This window comes from Rattus rattus, chromosome 13, assembly GCF_011064425.1.
Source record: "Rattus rattus isolate New Zealand chromosome 13, Rrattus_CSIRO_v1, whole genome shotgun sequence".
Taxonomy (NCBI): Eukaryota; Metazoa; Chordata; class Mammalia; order Rodentia; family Muridae; genus Rattus; species Rattus rattus.
Window position 1 is genome coordinate 65,197,652 of NC_046166.1, and position 16,862 is coordinate 65,214,513.

Genomic DNA, 16,862 nt, shown 5'->3' on the forward strand with positions numbered 1-16,862 from the left:
TTTATTAATCATTCTATTCATTTACATATCCAATGATATCTCACTTCCTGGTTACCCCTCCACCCACCCCTCCACCCATCCCACATCTGCTCTCCCTCCTCCCATTTGCCTTTATGAGAGTGCTCCCCCGCCCACACTCTCCCGCTCCACCGATCCAGCATCCCCATATTCTGGGGCATCAAACCTCCCCAGGACCAAGTGCCTACCCTCCCTTTGCTGTCAGGCAAGGCCATCCTCTGCGTATGTATTTGAAGCCATGGATTCCTGCAGGTACACTCCTTAGTTGGAGGTCTAGACTCTGGGAGAACAGGTGGTCAGGCCAGCCTGTGTTGTTCTTCCTGTGGGGTTGCCGTCCCTCTGTTCCTCCCGTCCTTCCGCCAGCTCCCCCACCAGAGTCCCTGAGTTCAGTCTGATGGTTGGCTCCAATCATTGACAGCATAATTCCATGAAAGTCTGGGGAAGACATCTCCCTCTGCCTCCTAGCCCTGGCCTGCACTGTAAAGATACCAGGGTGCAAACTATGAGAGAAATCAACCAATGTATAATTAGTATAAGTTTAAAATACTTGGCAATAACTATTTTTAAAGAAATTGTGTGTTTCCTATGGAGCATTTAGGAGTCCTGTTTAGACAAGGGGTAATTAGCATTTCCAGGATGAGAGCAAAATGTAGGCAAAGGCGACAGAGTTAGAATGCCCTCAGGATTTGAGACACCTCAGAATAAACACTGTAGAGCTTAGCTGTTGGGACAGTCACTCTAGATTGCCACCCCCACTTAAAGCTCAACTTTGAGATTACTTATTCCTGCCTCTCTATTATTACAGATGCACTCTGTGTTCCGGGTTAATCTTTGAGCTAAGTTTCCCAGCTCTGGCCTTGTCTTTAATCAGCTCGCTGTGCAGCAAGCATGAAGATCTCCTGCTTTCTGCTGCTGGTCCTCTCTCTGTCCTGCTTCCAGATCAACCCATGTAAGTACCAAGAACTGCTGAACCCCTGGCCAGAGCTGGGTACACTGCGTCCTAGAACAGTTGAAAAATGAGTTTAGGTTCTGAGGAGTGATCAGCAGAACATAATGGCAAGGCTCAAAAGCCTGTGACCAATTGGCCTCGGGGGCTTCAGCTTGTGTCCTAGGTATCAGACAATGAGCCTGACCAGAGTGAAGAGCTAGTAATAGAGATTTCCAAGATCTTCAGCCCCCTCCCTGTCACAGACCTCTAGAAAATATTCTTTATAGAAACCATTCTTTCTTAGTCCAGGAAAGCATAGCTCACCAAGAGGCCAGATTTCTACTGGGAGATGGATACCTTTCCTTACAGACCTTTCACGGGCCCATTTAACACATGACTGCAATAAACTTGACTAATGGGGAATATGAACTTGGTATTTTAGATTAGGTAACTTGGTGAGAGATGATACATGCCTTGAAAGGCCGTGTGAGGAAAGCACAGATATACAATGAAGTACAAGGGCTCAAGTTTTAATTTATTCCTCACAGCGTCCCTGTGAATAAATAGTAATCATAGTCACATGACCAGCATTCAGTAGGTCAAAGCCCAGTAGCCATGAGTTGTGATGTGTCTCTCTGGGAACCCTTGAGGTTTGGGTTTGGCACAATGCCGAAAGGACAGTGCAGAGAAGATCATGAAATACAAGGAAAAAAAAACTCAAGAATTGCTTGCTGTGGGATCAAAAGGCCACACCCACATAAAGCTAGAAGAAACAACAGGTTTTCAAATTCTGCAAGGACAAAATGGAAAATGGCATTTTTAAAAATTGGTGTATTTGGGGGGAAATTAAGGGCCCAATAATGGATGAGCAAGAATTGAGAAGATGATCCACTTGGCACTCTCTCTAGCAAAATGTTTGCCTCTCATTAACTTTACAGCACAGCTCTAGCAGAGGCATTTTTTAAATCTGCAAACCCTTTCTTCCTTTCTCTAAAGTCTGAACACGTATATCATTAAGACCAGGTTCATTTTCTCCCTCGAAAACGAGGCAAAGGTGAGGATTCCAGGACACAGTAGTCTGTGGCTTCAATTCGCACCTTCCCTATCTACAATGCGTCTCAACATGCAATTTCACCATGAACACCATGGCCTCTCTTGTACCTCTCTGACCTGGTCAGGCTGTTCTTCTGGTTTCTGACAGTAGAGGACTGGAGTGGAAAAAAAAACAAAGAAAATTTCAGGTCAACTGGTTTTGCATAAGCTGATGCCTTATGCCAAGCAACTTTATCGAGAAGTATAGTGCTTATGTATGGTTTGCAGGGGGAAATGGGAGAGTCCGCAGAAAGCTATCATACAATGGGACAAAGTTATCAGGAAGCTAATCAATCACTGTGGTACAAAGGGAACACAGGATATCTCCAGTGAGTCACAGATTGAGCACACTGTGCCCTTGGGACTGATCAAAGCACTGATTCTTTGAAGCCCTGGCCCCAGCCCCAGTGCAGACTTAGCCTCTGTCAACAGTACAGGAGTAGCTTTCCCTTTCATCAGAGTCTCAGAGAAAGCCTTCGAACAGCCTGACTCCCAACACTGACCTCTGAAATATTCGCCAAGAATCTCCCACAGTTGTGTTCAGAGTCCATCTGGAGACTGTATGCCAACTGTGTAAGACAAGAGCACTCCAACCTTCCATCAGTCAGGCCAGGGCATCTGGTTATAAGGACAAGGGGATGGAAAAACTGTTGTCCATTGTGAGCCCTTAACAAGAATTTCTTTCTTCATTTCCAGTTAACTAATATCAATGGCCTGTCTTCCACACATACATTTGAGTCTCCTGGTTGGGAATGGAGGGGAAAATGGAATCAGGAGAGACATGGCAATTTGAGAGCCTCTGAATGCCATAGGAATATTGACCCCAAGTTTCATAGCAGTGAGGCAGATCTTTCCTTTGTGCTAAAAGTTGTTGGATTGAGATCAATACGAAGACATCTTATGTCCAGCAAACCCATCACAAACTTTTGAAGAAACCAACAAGCATCCCAGTGATTTTGTTTTACAGAACACTAGATTGTTTTATTGGATATTTTTTATTTGCATTTCAAATGTTATCCCCTTTCCCGGATTCCCATCCAAAAACCTATTCCATCCTCTCTCGACCTTCTTCTATGAAGGTGTTCCTCACCCAACCACCCACCAGTCCTCACATTCCCCTATATTGGGGGGTCCAGCCTTGGCAGGACCAAGAACTTCTTCTCTCATTGGTGCCCAACAAGGCCATCCTCTGCTACATATGCAGCTGGAGCCATGGGTCTGTCTATGTACCCTCTTTGGATGGTGGTTTAGTCCCTGGGAGCTCTGGTTGGTTGGTATTGTTGTTCTTACGGGATTGCAAACCCCTTTAGCTCCTTCAATCCTTTCTCTAACTACTCCAATAGGGATCCTGTTCTCAGTTCAATGATTGGCTATGAGAGGCCACCTCTGTATTTGTCATGCTCTGGCAGATCCTCTCAGGAGACAGCTATATCAGGCTCCTGTCAGCATGCACTTCTTGGCATCAGCAATGTTGACTGGGTTTGGTGGCTGTATGTATATGAGCTGGATCCCCAGGTAGGGCAGGCTCTGAATGGACATTTCTTCTGACTCTGCTCCAAACTTTGTCTCCAGATCTCCTCCTATGAATATTTTTGTCCCCCCATCTAAGAAGGACTGAAGCATCCTCACTTTGGTCATCCTTGTTCTTGATGTGGTCTGTGCATTGTGTCTAGGGTAATCCGAGATTTGGGGCTAATATCCACTTATCAGTGAGTGCATACCATGTGTGTTTTTCTGTGATTGGGTTACCTCACTCAGGATGATATTTACCAGTTCCATCCATTTGCCTATGAATTTCATAAAGTCATTGTTTTTGATAGCTGAGTAGTATTCCATTGTGTAGATGTACCACATTTTCTGTATCCATTCCTTGTTGAAGGGCATCTGGGTTCTTTCCAGCTTCTGACTATTATAAATAAGGCTCCTATGAACATAATGGAGCATGTGTCTTTGTTATATGTTGGGGCATCTTTTGGGTATATGCCCAAGAGAGGTATAGCTGGGTCCTCAGGTAGTTCAATGTCCAATTTTCTGAGGAACCTCCAGGCTGATTTCCAGAATGGTTGTACCAGGCTGCAACCCCACCAACAATGGAGGAATGTTCCTCTTTCTTCACATCCTTGCCAGCATCTGTTGTCACCTGAGCTTTTGATCTTACATTCTGACTGGTGTGAGGTAGAATCTCAGGGTTCTTTTAATTTGAATTTCCCTGATGCAATAATGTTGAACATTTCTTTAGATACTTCTCAGCTATTTGATATTCCTCAGCTAAGAATTCTTTGTTTAGCTCTGTACCCTATTTTAATAGGGTTATTTGACTCTCTTGAGCTCCTTGTATATTTTAGACATTAGCCCTCTATCGGTTGTAGGATTGGTAAAGATCTTTTCCCAGTCTGTTGGTTGCCGGTTTGTCCTAATGGCAATGTCCTTTGCCTTAAAGAAGCTTTGTAATTTTCTGAGGTCCCATTTGTCATTTCTTGATCTTAGAGCATAAGCCATTGGTGTTTTGTTCAGGAAATTTTCTCCAGTGCCCATGTGATCCAGACTCTTCCCCACTTTTCCTTGTATTAGTTTGAGTGTATCTGGTTTGATATGGAGGTCCTTGATCCACTTGGACTTAAGCTTTGTACAAGGTGATAAGAATGGATCGATCTGCATTCTTCCACATTCTGACCTCCAGTTGAACCAGCACCATTTGTTGAAAATGCTCTCTTTTTTTCCATTGGATGGTTTTAGCTTCTTTGTCAAAGATGAAGTGACCATAAGTGTGTGGGTTCATTTCTGGGTCTTCAATTCTATTCCACTGATACCTGCCTGTCTCTGTACAAATATCATACAGTTTTGTTATAGCAACTGGAAAGGAAACTACAATAAGCCACAGTGCACAATCAGAGAGCAATGAATTAGTACAAGCTTCCAGTTTCTCCATTTTATATAATCCATAATACCTGCCCAGGCGATATTCCTATCTTCAGGTAAATGGGTTATCACATATTGATTAACACAATTAAGAGAATCTCCACAGGCATAAAAGAGGCCCTTCTCCCAAGTGACTCTAGATCCTGTCATTCTGAAAATGTAAAAGAGACATTAAAAATGATCAACAACAAAAAGAAACATTATATATACATACATATATGCATATAAATATATACATATAGACATATATATCAGTACTTAGATTAATGATGTCATTAAGAAAACTAACACAGCAAAGTCCTTTCAAAACTTGATTACTACATGCAGAGCTTCATTTTTAACATGACAAATAAACTATTCTCTTTGCATGGTTCAGTTTTACTTAAGACCCATTAAGATACATGAGTTACAGATGTTCTCATGGCAAGGCCTTTGGGATGTGAATGAAGGGTGAAAACAAATATTTAAAATAACTTGAGTAACAGACAGTAAAAAAAATTACATTTGAAAACCATCACTGTAGTTTCGTGATTAAGAAGAGTCCTCAGGGAAGTAGAATGTGCATCCCATTGAAATTGTACACAAGGCAGTGTGGGTGTGTGGAAGGTCACAGCATGCCACTCGTGAACGTGGGAGGAGAGACATTGTAAGAACGTCACTTGGCAGATGACAAATGTCCTCCAGGCTTTTCTAGATTAAAACCTGCCAAACATAAAATTTCTGCATCAAGCTGTCAACTGATCTGTGGCACTATTGTAGCACTAAAGATTTCAGGGGAGATAGCCAACAGAATGCAACAAGATTAAAAGTAGCATTGAACGTTTGGGAGCAAAAGAGGACAGGGAAGCTAAAAAAGAGAACTTGAAATATGTGGAGGAAGAAGAAAAATATTATAATGGACAAGATGAACTGTTTCCTTTTAGTGCAAGTTTAAAGTATGAGAGCCTAGAGGGATCCTGAGAAGGTCAGGGAGCAGGATGATAAGAGTTCTGAACATTGTGACGAACCCCCCTCCCCAAGCTTCAGCCTTAGCTCAACCATGTATCTGTATTTGATCTCAGTAAGTCAGTTTATTGTCAAAAACACTTGATTTCTATTAGTCTTCCTAGTAACAGAAAATCAGCTGCAAATATTTCACTAGGGAACATAGACTATATAAAGCATCCTCTTAGGGTCATACCAGCATCACCAGCACCACAAAAGGAAAAAAACCTGAAGGTGGTCACCTCTGGATGGTCTAACTGGGAATGATCATTATAAGAGCAAACATTAGACTTAGAGCATTGCTCTTTCAACAATCATACACCGCAGAAGTCAGAACCCATAGAATGTAGAGAAAGGCTGTGAGACGGACCTCAGGAAGAGGGATTTAGTTTGAGCAAGTGAGTGGTTTGGGTTGTGATGCTTCTCTTAGAAAGTTCTGGGGCAGGGACATCAGAGTGTCGCTCCATGTCCTCCCACCACCATAGCTCCACTGTCCCACGGAAGAGTTTGTGGTGATGAGAGTGCTCTACGGCCAGAGATAGTGGATCTTCCTTTACTCTCAGCATCCAAGAGGGTGAGGAAGGAGCACTTCTGTGAGTCAGAGCCAGCCTGACCTAAATAATGAATCCCAAGCCAGTCAGGCCTGTAGAGTGAGACCTTGTCTCAAAATCAATAGGAAAAGTATTCTCCATTTGCCCTTTCTAATGCAGTAGTCACAGTTATATGGCAATGAGGATCTCTCTGGTTAGTGAGTTCAGAAAAAAATATTATTTTCATTAGAGATCCTAAAAACTCAATTGTGGACATTTTTCTTTAAATGAAAAAAAAAAGTAGTTTACAAGAGTAGAACTCTTGTGACTTCCTCAAGCATTCTAAAATCACTGCAGCTACAGCCAAGAGTTTGAAGATTTTTCTCTCCTTTTCTTGCAGTTGCTGTCCTTGACACAAGAGTATGTATTGAGAAGAGAAACACCTGTCACATAGTCCAGTGCCCAAGATTTCGTGATGTAGTCGGCACCTGTTATGAGGGAAAAGGCAAGTGTTGCCACCAATACTTCTGATACATCAGAACTGGCGAGAAGAATGTGGAGCCATTGCTGTAACACCAAAAAAACGCACTGACAAGTAGCTTCTTCATACTAAACTGCGCTGTCTATAAATCTGTATCGAGCTAGGAAAATGTGGGTTATTTAAGGGCACCTGCAGTGAAGGACATACCAGTCCAAAATCCCTGTCTGGTTAAATAGAAATATGGCCATGAAATAAGCAAATATGATTTCATTTGGTTTTTACAAGAAATGTACTAATGAGGACCACTTAACTCCAATTCATCTCAAGTGGCAAAGGACAGAGCAGGGGCGTGGGGCCACTTCTACCTAAATTAGTTTATGCAGTCAGGGCTTGTTCAGATCAAACCATCCCAACCACCCTGCCACCTCCGTCATATTTTCATTTTCCCTGCAGCCACAGGAATCTGCCACCTTTAGATCTAATTATAATTATTGTATTTAGGTTTCTGAATCAAGTTGGCACCATTCCCACCCCAAGTTGGGACCATCAAAAAGACTTCTGCAACACGCTTCAGAGACACTGACAGCTTTGTACAATTAATCCACTAACTTGTTTCTCACATGGATCTGAAAAGACTTTATACATAGGAGGCTCCCAGTGTAGTGAGCAGAGAGTAAGAGTAATTCTGTGTGCTAATGTGAAGGGAAAAATAGTACTTTTAAATGCAGGGATGGAAATGGAGAAAACCTGAGGAAAAGAAGGTCCAGCAACAGGCCCAAAGTGGGATCCAGCTGAAGGAGAGGCCCCAAGACCTGACACCATTACTGAAGCTATGGGGCGTTCACAAAAAGGGACCCACCATGACTGCTCTCCAAAAGACCCAACAAGCGGCTGAAAGAGTCAGATGCAGACGTGTGCACCCAACCAACAAACAGAAGCTGCTGACCCCTCTTGTTGAATAAGGGGAAAGCTGGAGGAAGCTGAGGAGGAAGGAAACCCTGTAGGAGAACTAGCAATCCCAATTAACCTGGACTCCCAAGATCTCTCAGACACTCAACCAGGCAGCAGACACCAGCTGGGATGAAGACCCCAACACATACACAGCAGAGGACTCCTGGGTCTGGGTTCAGTCAGAGAAGATGCATCTAACCCTCAAGAGACTGGAGGCCCCAGGAAGGTCTGGTGGGGTGGATGAGGTGGAGACATCCTTATGGAGACAGGGAGGGGAGGAGATATGGGATGTGGAACCCTCAGGAGGGGAATAAAAGTGTAAAAATAAATAAATTTTCAAAAAAGAAAAAAATAGTGACTACTTCATAAATAGTGAATACGCTGGACTTTGGATGGTCATCCTAGTAACTACACAAAAAATTTGAGCCCTTTCTACATCACTGAGTTACAATATTAAAGGTAAAAAAATATTCACCAGCTAAAACTACATTATTAAACCTGACCTGATCTAAATTTTCAGGGAAGGTTTCTTACAACCTTAAAATTCATTCTGACACATTATGTCTAAATTAGCTTCTATGGATGAGGGAGTGAGAACGGTGTACATCCTAAGTAACACTGTGTGATTCATCTCGATGCACTGTTAGAAGTCAAGGCCTCTATGTATACTGAAGTGTGGAGGAGCTAAGAAAACCTAGGACAAGCAAGGACTTCACCTATAAGTGGCCATCACCATGTCCTTAGCCAAAGAAAGGTAGGTTTCCTTAGAAGTGTTTAGATGTTGATTCCAGAGGCCTAAATGACATGGAAATCTCTGGTTTCTCTGGAAGCTCAATGATGTCATGTGATGCTTTGCTGGGGCTGAAAGGTGAAAGGATGTTTTGCTGAAGCAGACATAGGAAATAATGTTTTGCTCTAGCAGATACAGGTGAGAGGAAGTTTCACTGAACCAGACATGTGAGAGGACACCTGATGGTTAGAAAGAATATAAATATGACCTCACAGACAGGAGGAGGAGGAGGCTCTGGCCCTGGTTGCACCTAGCCAGTCTTGGCTACCAACATTCTTGTATTGGTTCGTCTTGCATTGTGTTGCTGATCTTCGCTTATTGTGACTTTGTAGAGCGTTAACTCGCCAAAGACCTTGTGATATTCCAGCAGTTTCTTGTGCCCTTTGCTGGCTGACTCAGGCCAAGTGATCACAGTTTACTCTGGATCAAACTGCTGTTGCTGATTTACGAATGGTGATTGCCAAGTTACTGGACTGCTGACAAAGAAGAACAGGGTAGCCCCAAAGAACTATTTCTGAACAGGTCCACCACCCACATCTCCTTTCTTTTCCACTGCCTCTGGTGGACGATGGGCTAGTACGGGGGTTGAAGCATTTAAGAACACTTTTCAAAAAGCAGGTTTTGAAAAATCTAAACCTACACCTATGAGTTCCCTGCCTCAGAAAGATCAGTGCAAAGGCAGATCTTTTTGAAGCCTTCAAGTAGCCTTTGTAAACTCAACAATGGTCTTCACAACATAGATATGGAAAGACTCACCTACCTCAACTCTAGCATCGTTACCCAGTTGTTTTCCAGTTGATATTCTTGGATAATCATGGCTATATCATGAGCTAAAAATTGAATACAGCCTTTAACTCAGCCCTCACAGGATGAAATCCTAGGTTTCAGTTCCAGCCCCTTGTCTCATATACAAAATCAACTAATAATGGGTTGAAAACTTCAGTGCGAAAACTCAAGACTATAAAACAAGAAATAAATATGGTACAAAACCTCTACAACACTGCTCAAAAAGACAATTCTATGAATATGGGGCATGTAGAATTGGCCATTGTAGCAAGAATAAACATATAAGCATATATCAAACTAAAAAAAAATATATCTTTGCCCAAGAAAGGAGATGACAGAGTAAGAGGAATGCCAGAAACTAGTCAAAATGGAAATAATTGATAGGACTAATAAGTATGCAACATCCAAGTTAGAGTATAAGATAAAACAATAAAGAGAAACACAGAAAGGAACCCGATTAAAACAATGCCAAAGAACCTGGACACATTTATTCATAGACTGATATGCAAATGACAGTTGTTAATAAAACAATGTTCAGCATCACCAATCACTAGAGAAATAAAATTAAAACCCAAAGGAAAGACTACCTCACTTATTGTTTTTATAGTTTTTACATTTCTTTTGTTTATTTTACTTTTATTGGATATTTTATGTATTTACGTTTCAAATGTTATCCCCTTTCCTAGTTCTCCCTCTCCCATCCCCCCTCCCTCTGCTTCTATGAAGATGCTCCCCTTCCCACCCACCAACTCCCACCTCACTGCCCTGGTGTTCCCCTACACTGGGGAAACAAGCCTTCACAGGACCAAGGACTTCTACCGATGCCAGACAATGCCATCCTCTACTACATATGCGGCTGGAGCCATGGGTCCCTCCATGTGTACTCATTGATTGACTGGGAGATCTGGGGGGTCTGGTTGGTTGATGTTGTTGTCCTTCCTGTGGGGTTGCAAACCCCTTCAGCTCCTTCAGTCCTTTCTCTAACTCCTCCATTGGGGTCCCCATGCTCAGTCTGATGGTTAGCTGAAAGCATTCTCATCTGCATCAATAAGGCTCTGGCAGATCCTCTCAAGAGACATGCATATCAGGCTCCAGTCAACAAGTACTACTTAGCATCAGCAATAGTGACTGGGTTTGTGTGGCCGCATATAGGATGGGGCAGTCTCTGGATGGCCTTTCCTCCAGTCTCTGCTCCACACTTTGTCTCCCTATTTCTGTTAGATAGGAGCAATTCTGGGTTAAAAATTTGGAGATGAGTGGGTAGGGGCCATGCCTAACCTCTGAATATGGTCTCTACAGGTTCTCCCTCCCCTTTGTTGGGCATTTCAGCTAGTCTCATCCCTGTTGGGTCCTGGGAGCCTCTTGCTTTCGTGGCATCTGGGACTTGCTGGTGACTACCCCCAGTTCCACATTCCCCATTGCTACACACCTCTGTTCAAATTCCTGATCCCTCTGTATATCATCCCCATCTCCTCTCATACCTAATTCTGTCCCCTTTTTCCCCTCCCCCTCCTCTCTTAATCCCAAGTCCTTCCCACCCTCTACTACCTATGAGTATTTTATTCCCCCTTCTAAGAAGGACTGAAGCATCCACATTGTGGTTTTCCTTCTTCTTGAGTTTCATATGGTCTGTGAATTGTATCTTGGATATTCTGAGCTTTTGGGCTACTATCCACTTATCAGAGACCATCATCAGAGAAACAGGATGATACTAGATGAAGATGCATATGTTGATGATAATTTCCACACTGTTCCTGGCAGGGAATATCAACACAAATATTATATAAACATTAGCTATCCTGTGGATGTCCTCAGAACAACTTTTAGGTTATATGCTTTCCAAACTCCCAAAAGAACTGAAAGGAGATATGCCCAAAATATATCTGCACTTTTTACTGGATCATAATAATTCATACTATTCAAAACATGTAATTGACCTCAGCATAGCTCGATTGAATTAGGAACAGGAAAAATGTGGAATACATATATACCAGAATGCCTTTCCAACATTAAAAATAATAGATTTCTGCCAGTGACAAGCAGATGAATGGTTCTGGAGCATATTAATCTAAATGAAATCTGCCAAACATCACACATGCGCACACACACACACACACACATATGCACACACATGCACACATATGCATGCACATGCACACATATGCATGCACACAAAATCATAGGGAGACATTCGCATGTGGAAATGTCATACTCATAGAAACAATGAATGAAAAATATTAGTTACTAATTGCAGGGCCATGTAGAATGTGAGAAGTTAGTTGCCATAAACTCTAAACTAGACAGGAGGAATATCACAAAAATATGTGGCAGCTAGGTGAATATATGCTGTGATGATAATACTATGAATTTATATTGAAATATTGCATTCTTCCAATCAAGTGTGCAATTCTGAACTTTTTAATTTAATACATGTATATTATAAAATATTATTACATCTACCATCATCTATCCACTTCTAACTGCACTATATCTGCAAATCTGAGCCCTAGGAGTTCTGAGCTGGAACCAAGTCTCTTGGGGGTAGATACTGAACATTACCATTCAGTTCTGCATGTATTCACCTGGGAAGTAGGTTTTCTGAGATGATGTTTTCAGGCTTCCATTTTGACAAATGATACTAGGAGTAGACCTCTACTCTTCTTACATTTGCTAGTTTGAAAATTATTCCGAAGTTATGAGATACTTGGTCATCACATACTGACCTCCTTGAGGTATTAACAACTGGCCAGTGTTCTGCACACCATTAGAGCTCAGTCTTCCCTAGAGTCATTGACATTGATGAATTCATCAAATATAGATAATTCCAGAAATTTTTGAGACAATACAGAAAACTTATCTGTAAAAGATTAAGGAGAAATAATGGAACAGGGAGGTTTAAATTGGGTCAGAAAATATAAAGGAGGACAAAGGAGGGATATGGAGAGGGATAAAAATTTTCAGAGAATTCGGGTGTAAACCTGCTACTATAGAAGCATCCTTCTGCATATATCTATGGCTATGTGTTTACATATAGGTTGTAGAGCTACAAAGAGAACCATGAGGTGGTTAAAGAGAAGCTTCAAGGATGAGTGAAGGTTGATTAAAATGAAACATACTGAAAGTAGAAAGAGAATATTAATCATGAAAAGGTATGAAATATTAATCAAGAAAGGGGGAATCAACCAAAAAAGTGTACATGACAATGGTGTCTTAGTTAGGGTTTTATGGTTGCAAACAAACACCATGACCAAAAAGCAAGTTGGGGAGGAAAGTGTTTATTTGACTGATACTTCCGGATCATTGGAGGAAGTCAGGACAGGAACTAAATAGGGCTGAAACCTGGAAACAGGAGCTGATACAAAGACCAACTATGGAGGGGAGCTGCTTACTGCCTTGCTTCCCATGGCTTGCTCAGCCTGCTTTCTTATAGAACCCTGGACCACCAGCCCAGGAATGGTGCCACCCACCATGAGCTGAGCCCTCTCTCATTGATCAGTAATTAAGAAAATGCCCTACAGCTGGGTCTCATGGAGGCGTTTTCTCCTCTGAGGCTCCTTCCTCTCTGATTACTCTACCTTGTGTCAAGTTGACACACGAAACCACCCAATACAACTGACCCCTTGTCAACTTGAAACACAAATACATAACTATTAAGCTACAACCCTTCCTTTCCTATTCATCCCCAAGATCTCACATTAAAAACATAAATAACCTTAAAAATCTAAGTCTTTACAATTTAAAGCATATTAAAATGTCAATCTGTTTAAAGTACCCAACCTCTCTAACAATCCAAAACCTCTTTTAAAAAGTTCAAGGGTTTTCATCTGAGGGCACCTGAATATGTTAAGATTGCATTAAATACCTTCTTCAAGACAGGAGATCCAGGGCACAGTCACAATCTGGGCCAAGCACAATTAAACTGCAACAGTATAGATAAGACTGTGTCCAGTGTCTAGGATCCAAGATCCACATATGATCATCTGGGCTCCTCCAAAAGGCTTAGGTCACTTCTCTCCCTCTACCCTCTTCACCACTGCCCTTGCCTGACCTCTCCCCTGTGCCGTGGCTCAGCTGCTCTTCATGACACCTCCATGCCTTTGAAACCATGACCACCAGGGTGATTCTTAAATCACCAGGCTGCAAGCAAGATGTTTCTCTCTGGAACACAGCTTCTTTATGCTCTCAGAAAACACTTCCCAGAAGATTCCTTGTCAGTGATGCTGGCCTCTTCTTAATCACTGCTAATTTCTTAGCTCCAGCTGACCAGCAGCAATTGTCCCAGTAACCCCTTCTACTCTTGACTCTAAAGCAGGAGCCACATGACTGAACTGCCAAATTTCACTGCTTGCTGGGGCTGGAACATCACACACACACACACACACACACACACACACACACACACACACACACACACACACACACACACACACACACACACACACACACACACACACACACACACACACCACACCTTGTTCTATTACATCTTCACCAGCTTTCTGTTTTCACTGACTTCTTCACTGCCTAAGTTTGGCTGTCCTGGAACTTGCTCTGTAGACTGACCTCGAACTCACAGACCTGCATGCCTTTGTTTCTCCTCACCTGAAGCCAAACTTTTCTCTAATTTCTTCTCACAAGGTCTTTAAAATCATGGTCACTGTGCTTCAAGATCTGGATCACAGGTGTGCCCTCCATTTCTGGATTGCAGTTCGTTCCAGATATAGTCAAGTTGACAACCGAGACTATCCACTGCAATACGTGCCTTGTCAATTTCACAGGAAATTGTGTTTCCAAATGAAAATAATGATCAGGTCATAATAATGCCTAACATGATAGACCTATACCTGGTAAACTGCAAAAACATAAACAATAAGCTTAGCTGGGAGGGATCTTGCCCCTAGGTAACACTCTCTCAATTCTTCTTCCTCTCCTTGCATGTAGGATTTCACTCCAATCCCCTTCCTGGTGCCCCATTAATACTTGAACCATACACTTTGTATTTTTCCTTTCTAAGCTTGCTATGCTTGAGCAAAATGCTCTTCATAACATTGAACCACTGGACAAGAGTCTAAATTAGGTTACTTTGAAATTCCCTTTGAGATTGCAATTATTCTAAATCTCTCCGCCTTAGCTTCAGGCAGACTCTTTGGACAAGGGCAAAAGCAGCTACATTTCTCAAAATTATCACAAGAACAGTCTCTAGGCAACATAGTAAAATACTTCTCCTCAGAAACATCTTGAGCCAGCTCCCCACACACACACAATTCAAATTGCCCTCAATACCACTGCCTTTCATGTTCCTACCAGGGTAGCCCATTAAGCCCCACTTAAATCATTCAAATGATTTTCAAACCCAAAGTCCATATTCCTTCCACAAAAGCATGGTCAGGCCTATCACAACAATAAGCCAGCATCTGGTAACAACTTCTGTATTAGTTAGGGTTTTATTGCTGGGAAGAGATACTATGACCAAGGCAACTCATGTAAAAGTCAAAAGTTTAGTGGTGGGAAGAATGGTACCATGCAGGCAAATTGGGTGGTGTAGGAGTCAAGAATTCTACATATTGATCTGAAAGAGGCGAGGAAAAGACTGTGATTCCACACTGAGCAGAGATTAGGCATGGGATCAAACAAAGCCCACCTACACAGTGACAAAAGTCCTCTAATAAGGCCACACCTCCTAAGAGTTCCATGCCCTGTGGCCAAGAATTCAAACACATGAATCTATGTTGGCCAAAGCTATTCAAACTACCACAAGGGGACAGAAAACAATGTAAGAGTAAAGATAGAACATGTCTGCAGGAAAAAGATGTTTTCTTAACAGGACAGAGCCTCTGACGATCGACCTCGCAGAAGCTATGGATAAAGGCCTAGGACAAGATCAAGACTGTCAAAATATCAGCAGAAATGGGCACTATCACAAAAAGTCATAACTAAAAAGCTATTGGAAATTGATGGCAAGTGGTGAAAAGAGTCAGATTTTTTCCTCCTCAGGGAAATGGTTCCCACACCCATGCTGTGGTGGATGGCCCTTTAACTGTATCGTGGGTTTGGCTTAATGCTTCTTGTACTATAATGTTAATCTTGGTCCCCAAAATTGCTTACATGACTGTCTGCATAGAAGACACTGAGGGACTCTGCCCCCAGTTAGTTCTGATTGGTAAATAAAGAAGCTGATATCCAATGGCTGGGCAGGTCAGACAGAGGCAGGACTTTTAGGAATCTGGGCTTGGGACATAGAGGAATGAGGAAGAAGAAGATCTGAAAATAGTGAATGACAGGGAGGCATAGCTCACATGTGAAGGAGCTAGAAAAGGGTAGCCCAGTTGGGCAGCCCTCTGGGTTTATGGCAGCCAAGGTCGAAAATAGAATTTAGTTTAAGTAATAACTCAGGGTTATCATCGGGAGGTGGATTAACTGCTTGGAGGTTAGGAAGTGGCCCAGCTATTACACTGTTTAAGGCATATCAAAATATAAAGGTTTTGTGTGTGTGTGTGTGTGTGTGTGTGTGTGTGTGTGTGTGTGTGTTTCATTTGGGGACACAAAGCATTGGGGCGAGTATCAGAAGTCCTACAATGGGATTTTATTTAAATTTTTAATTCTACATACACCCACATACACAGAGGCAACAGTAAGTGAACTCAGTCTGTTTTTTAAATGAACACACAAAGTTGGGAGGGCAAAGTGGTGGATGGGTTGTAAGAGGAGTTCAAGGAGAAGGAATTTGGGGAAGGATTTGATCAACACATTACATGTGTTTCATAGGTATTGTTGCTAGGTAGAACTATTGACCATTCCCCTTTGACAGCTCGCATAATGCTTTCTGGTATTATGAAAACTAGTTTTAATGAAGAGTCTCTGGGGTTAGGTACAGTATTGAAAGATACTCCTGAAGATGTAATAAGTGGTAGGCATATCTTGGTGGTAACCAAAAACTCTCTAATGGGACAAAAGACTGAATCAACTGGAAGCAAACCATGCCAGGTTCTAGAAACCTAGCAAACTATCTAGGCTGTGGAGGAGGTCATGGACCTTAGAGGACCACCTACTCCTGCCGATTTACTGAGTCAGCATAATTTCTAACTGCATTTTATACAGTATCCTTATATCCACAGGTAAGTGTAGCTCTCAGTCCTCCTGAGAGAAGCTTCTCTTTGCAGCAGAGATCGTCTCCGAAAACATCAAGTAGTCAAAATACAGGGAAGAGTTTATTGTGGGATTTTCAGCATCAATAAGATATATTTATAGCACAACTCCTACATCTACGGCCCTGTGACCCCCGCAGTAGATTGCTAAGGCCCAGAAGTTGACTTGAGTTTGTAACTTCTAGAAATGACAGGGAAGCTACACTTATGAATCCTTAAACATATGGCTACATAAAAT

General features: G+C 42.2%; 1 protein-coding gene across 1 annotated transcript; it reads left to right on the forward strand.

The window, feature by feature from the left end:
* The first annotated feature begins 906 nt into the window (after positions 1 to 906).
* LOC116915074 (beta-defensin 39-like) lies at positions 907 to 7,002 on the forward strand. The gene is made up of 2 exons (XM_032919492.1): positions 907 to 967; positions 6,872 to 7,002. The coding sequence occupies exons 1-2, from the start codon at positions 907 to 909 to the stop codon at positions 7,000 to 7,002; spliced, it is 192 nt and encodes a 63-aa protein (XP_032775383.1).
* The last annotated feature ends 9,860 nt before the right edge of the window (positions 7,003 to 16,862 follow it).

Excerpts from the sequence above, each read along its gene's own strand:
- LOC116915074 (XM_032919492.1), top strand. The coding sequence starts at position 907 with ATGAAGATCTCCTGCTTTCTGCTGCTGGTCCTCTCTCTGTCCTGCTTC. Across the intron at positions 968-6,871 it reads CTGCTTCCAGATCAACCCAT|TTGCTGTCCTTGACACAAGA; the intron begins GTAAGTACCAAG and ends CTTTTCTTGCAG.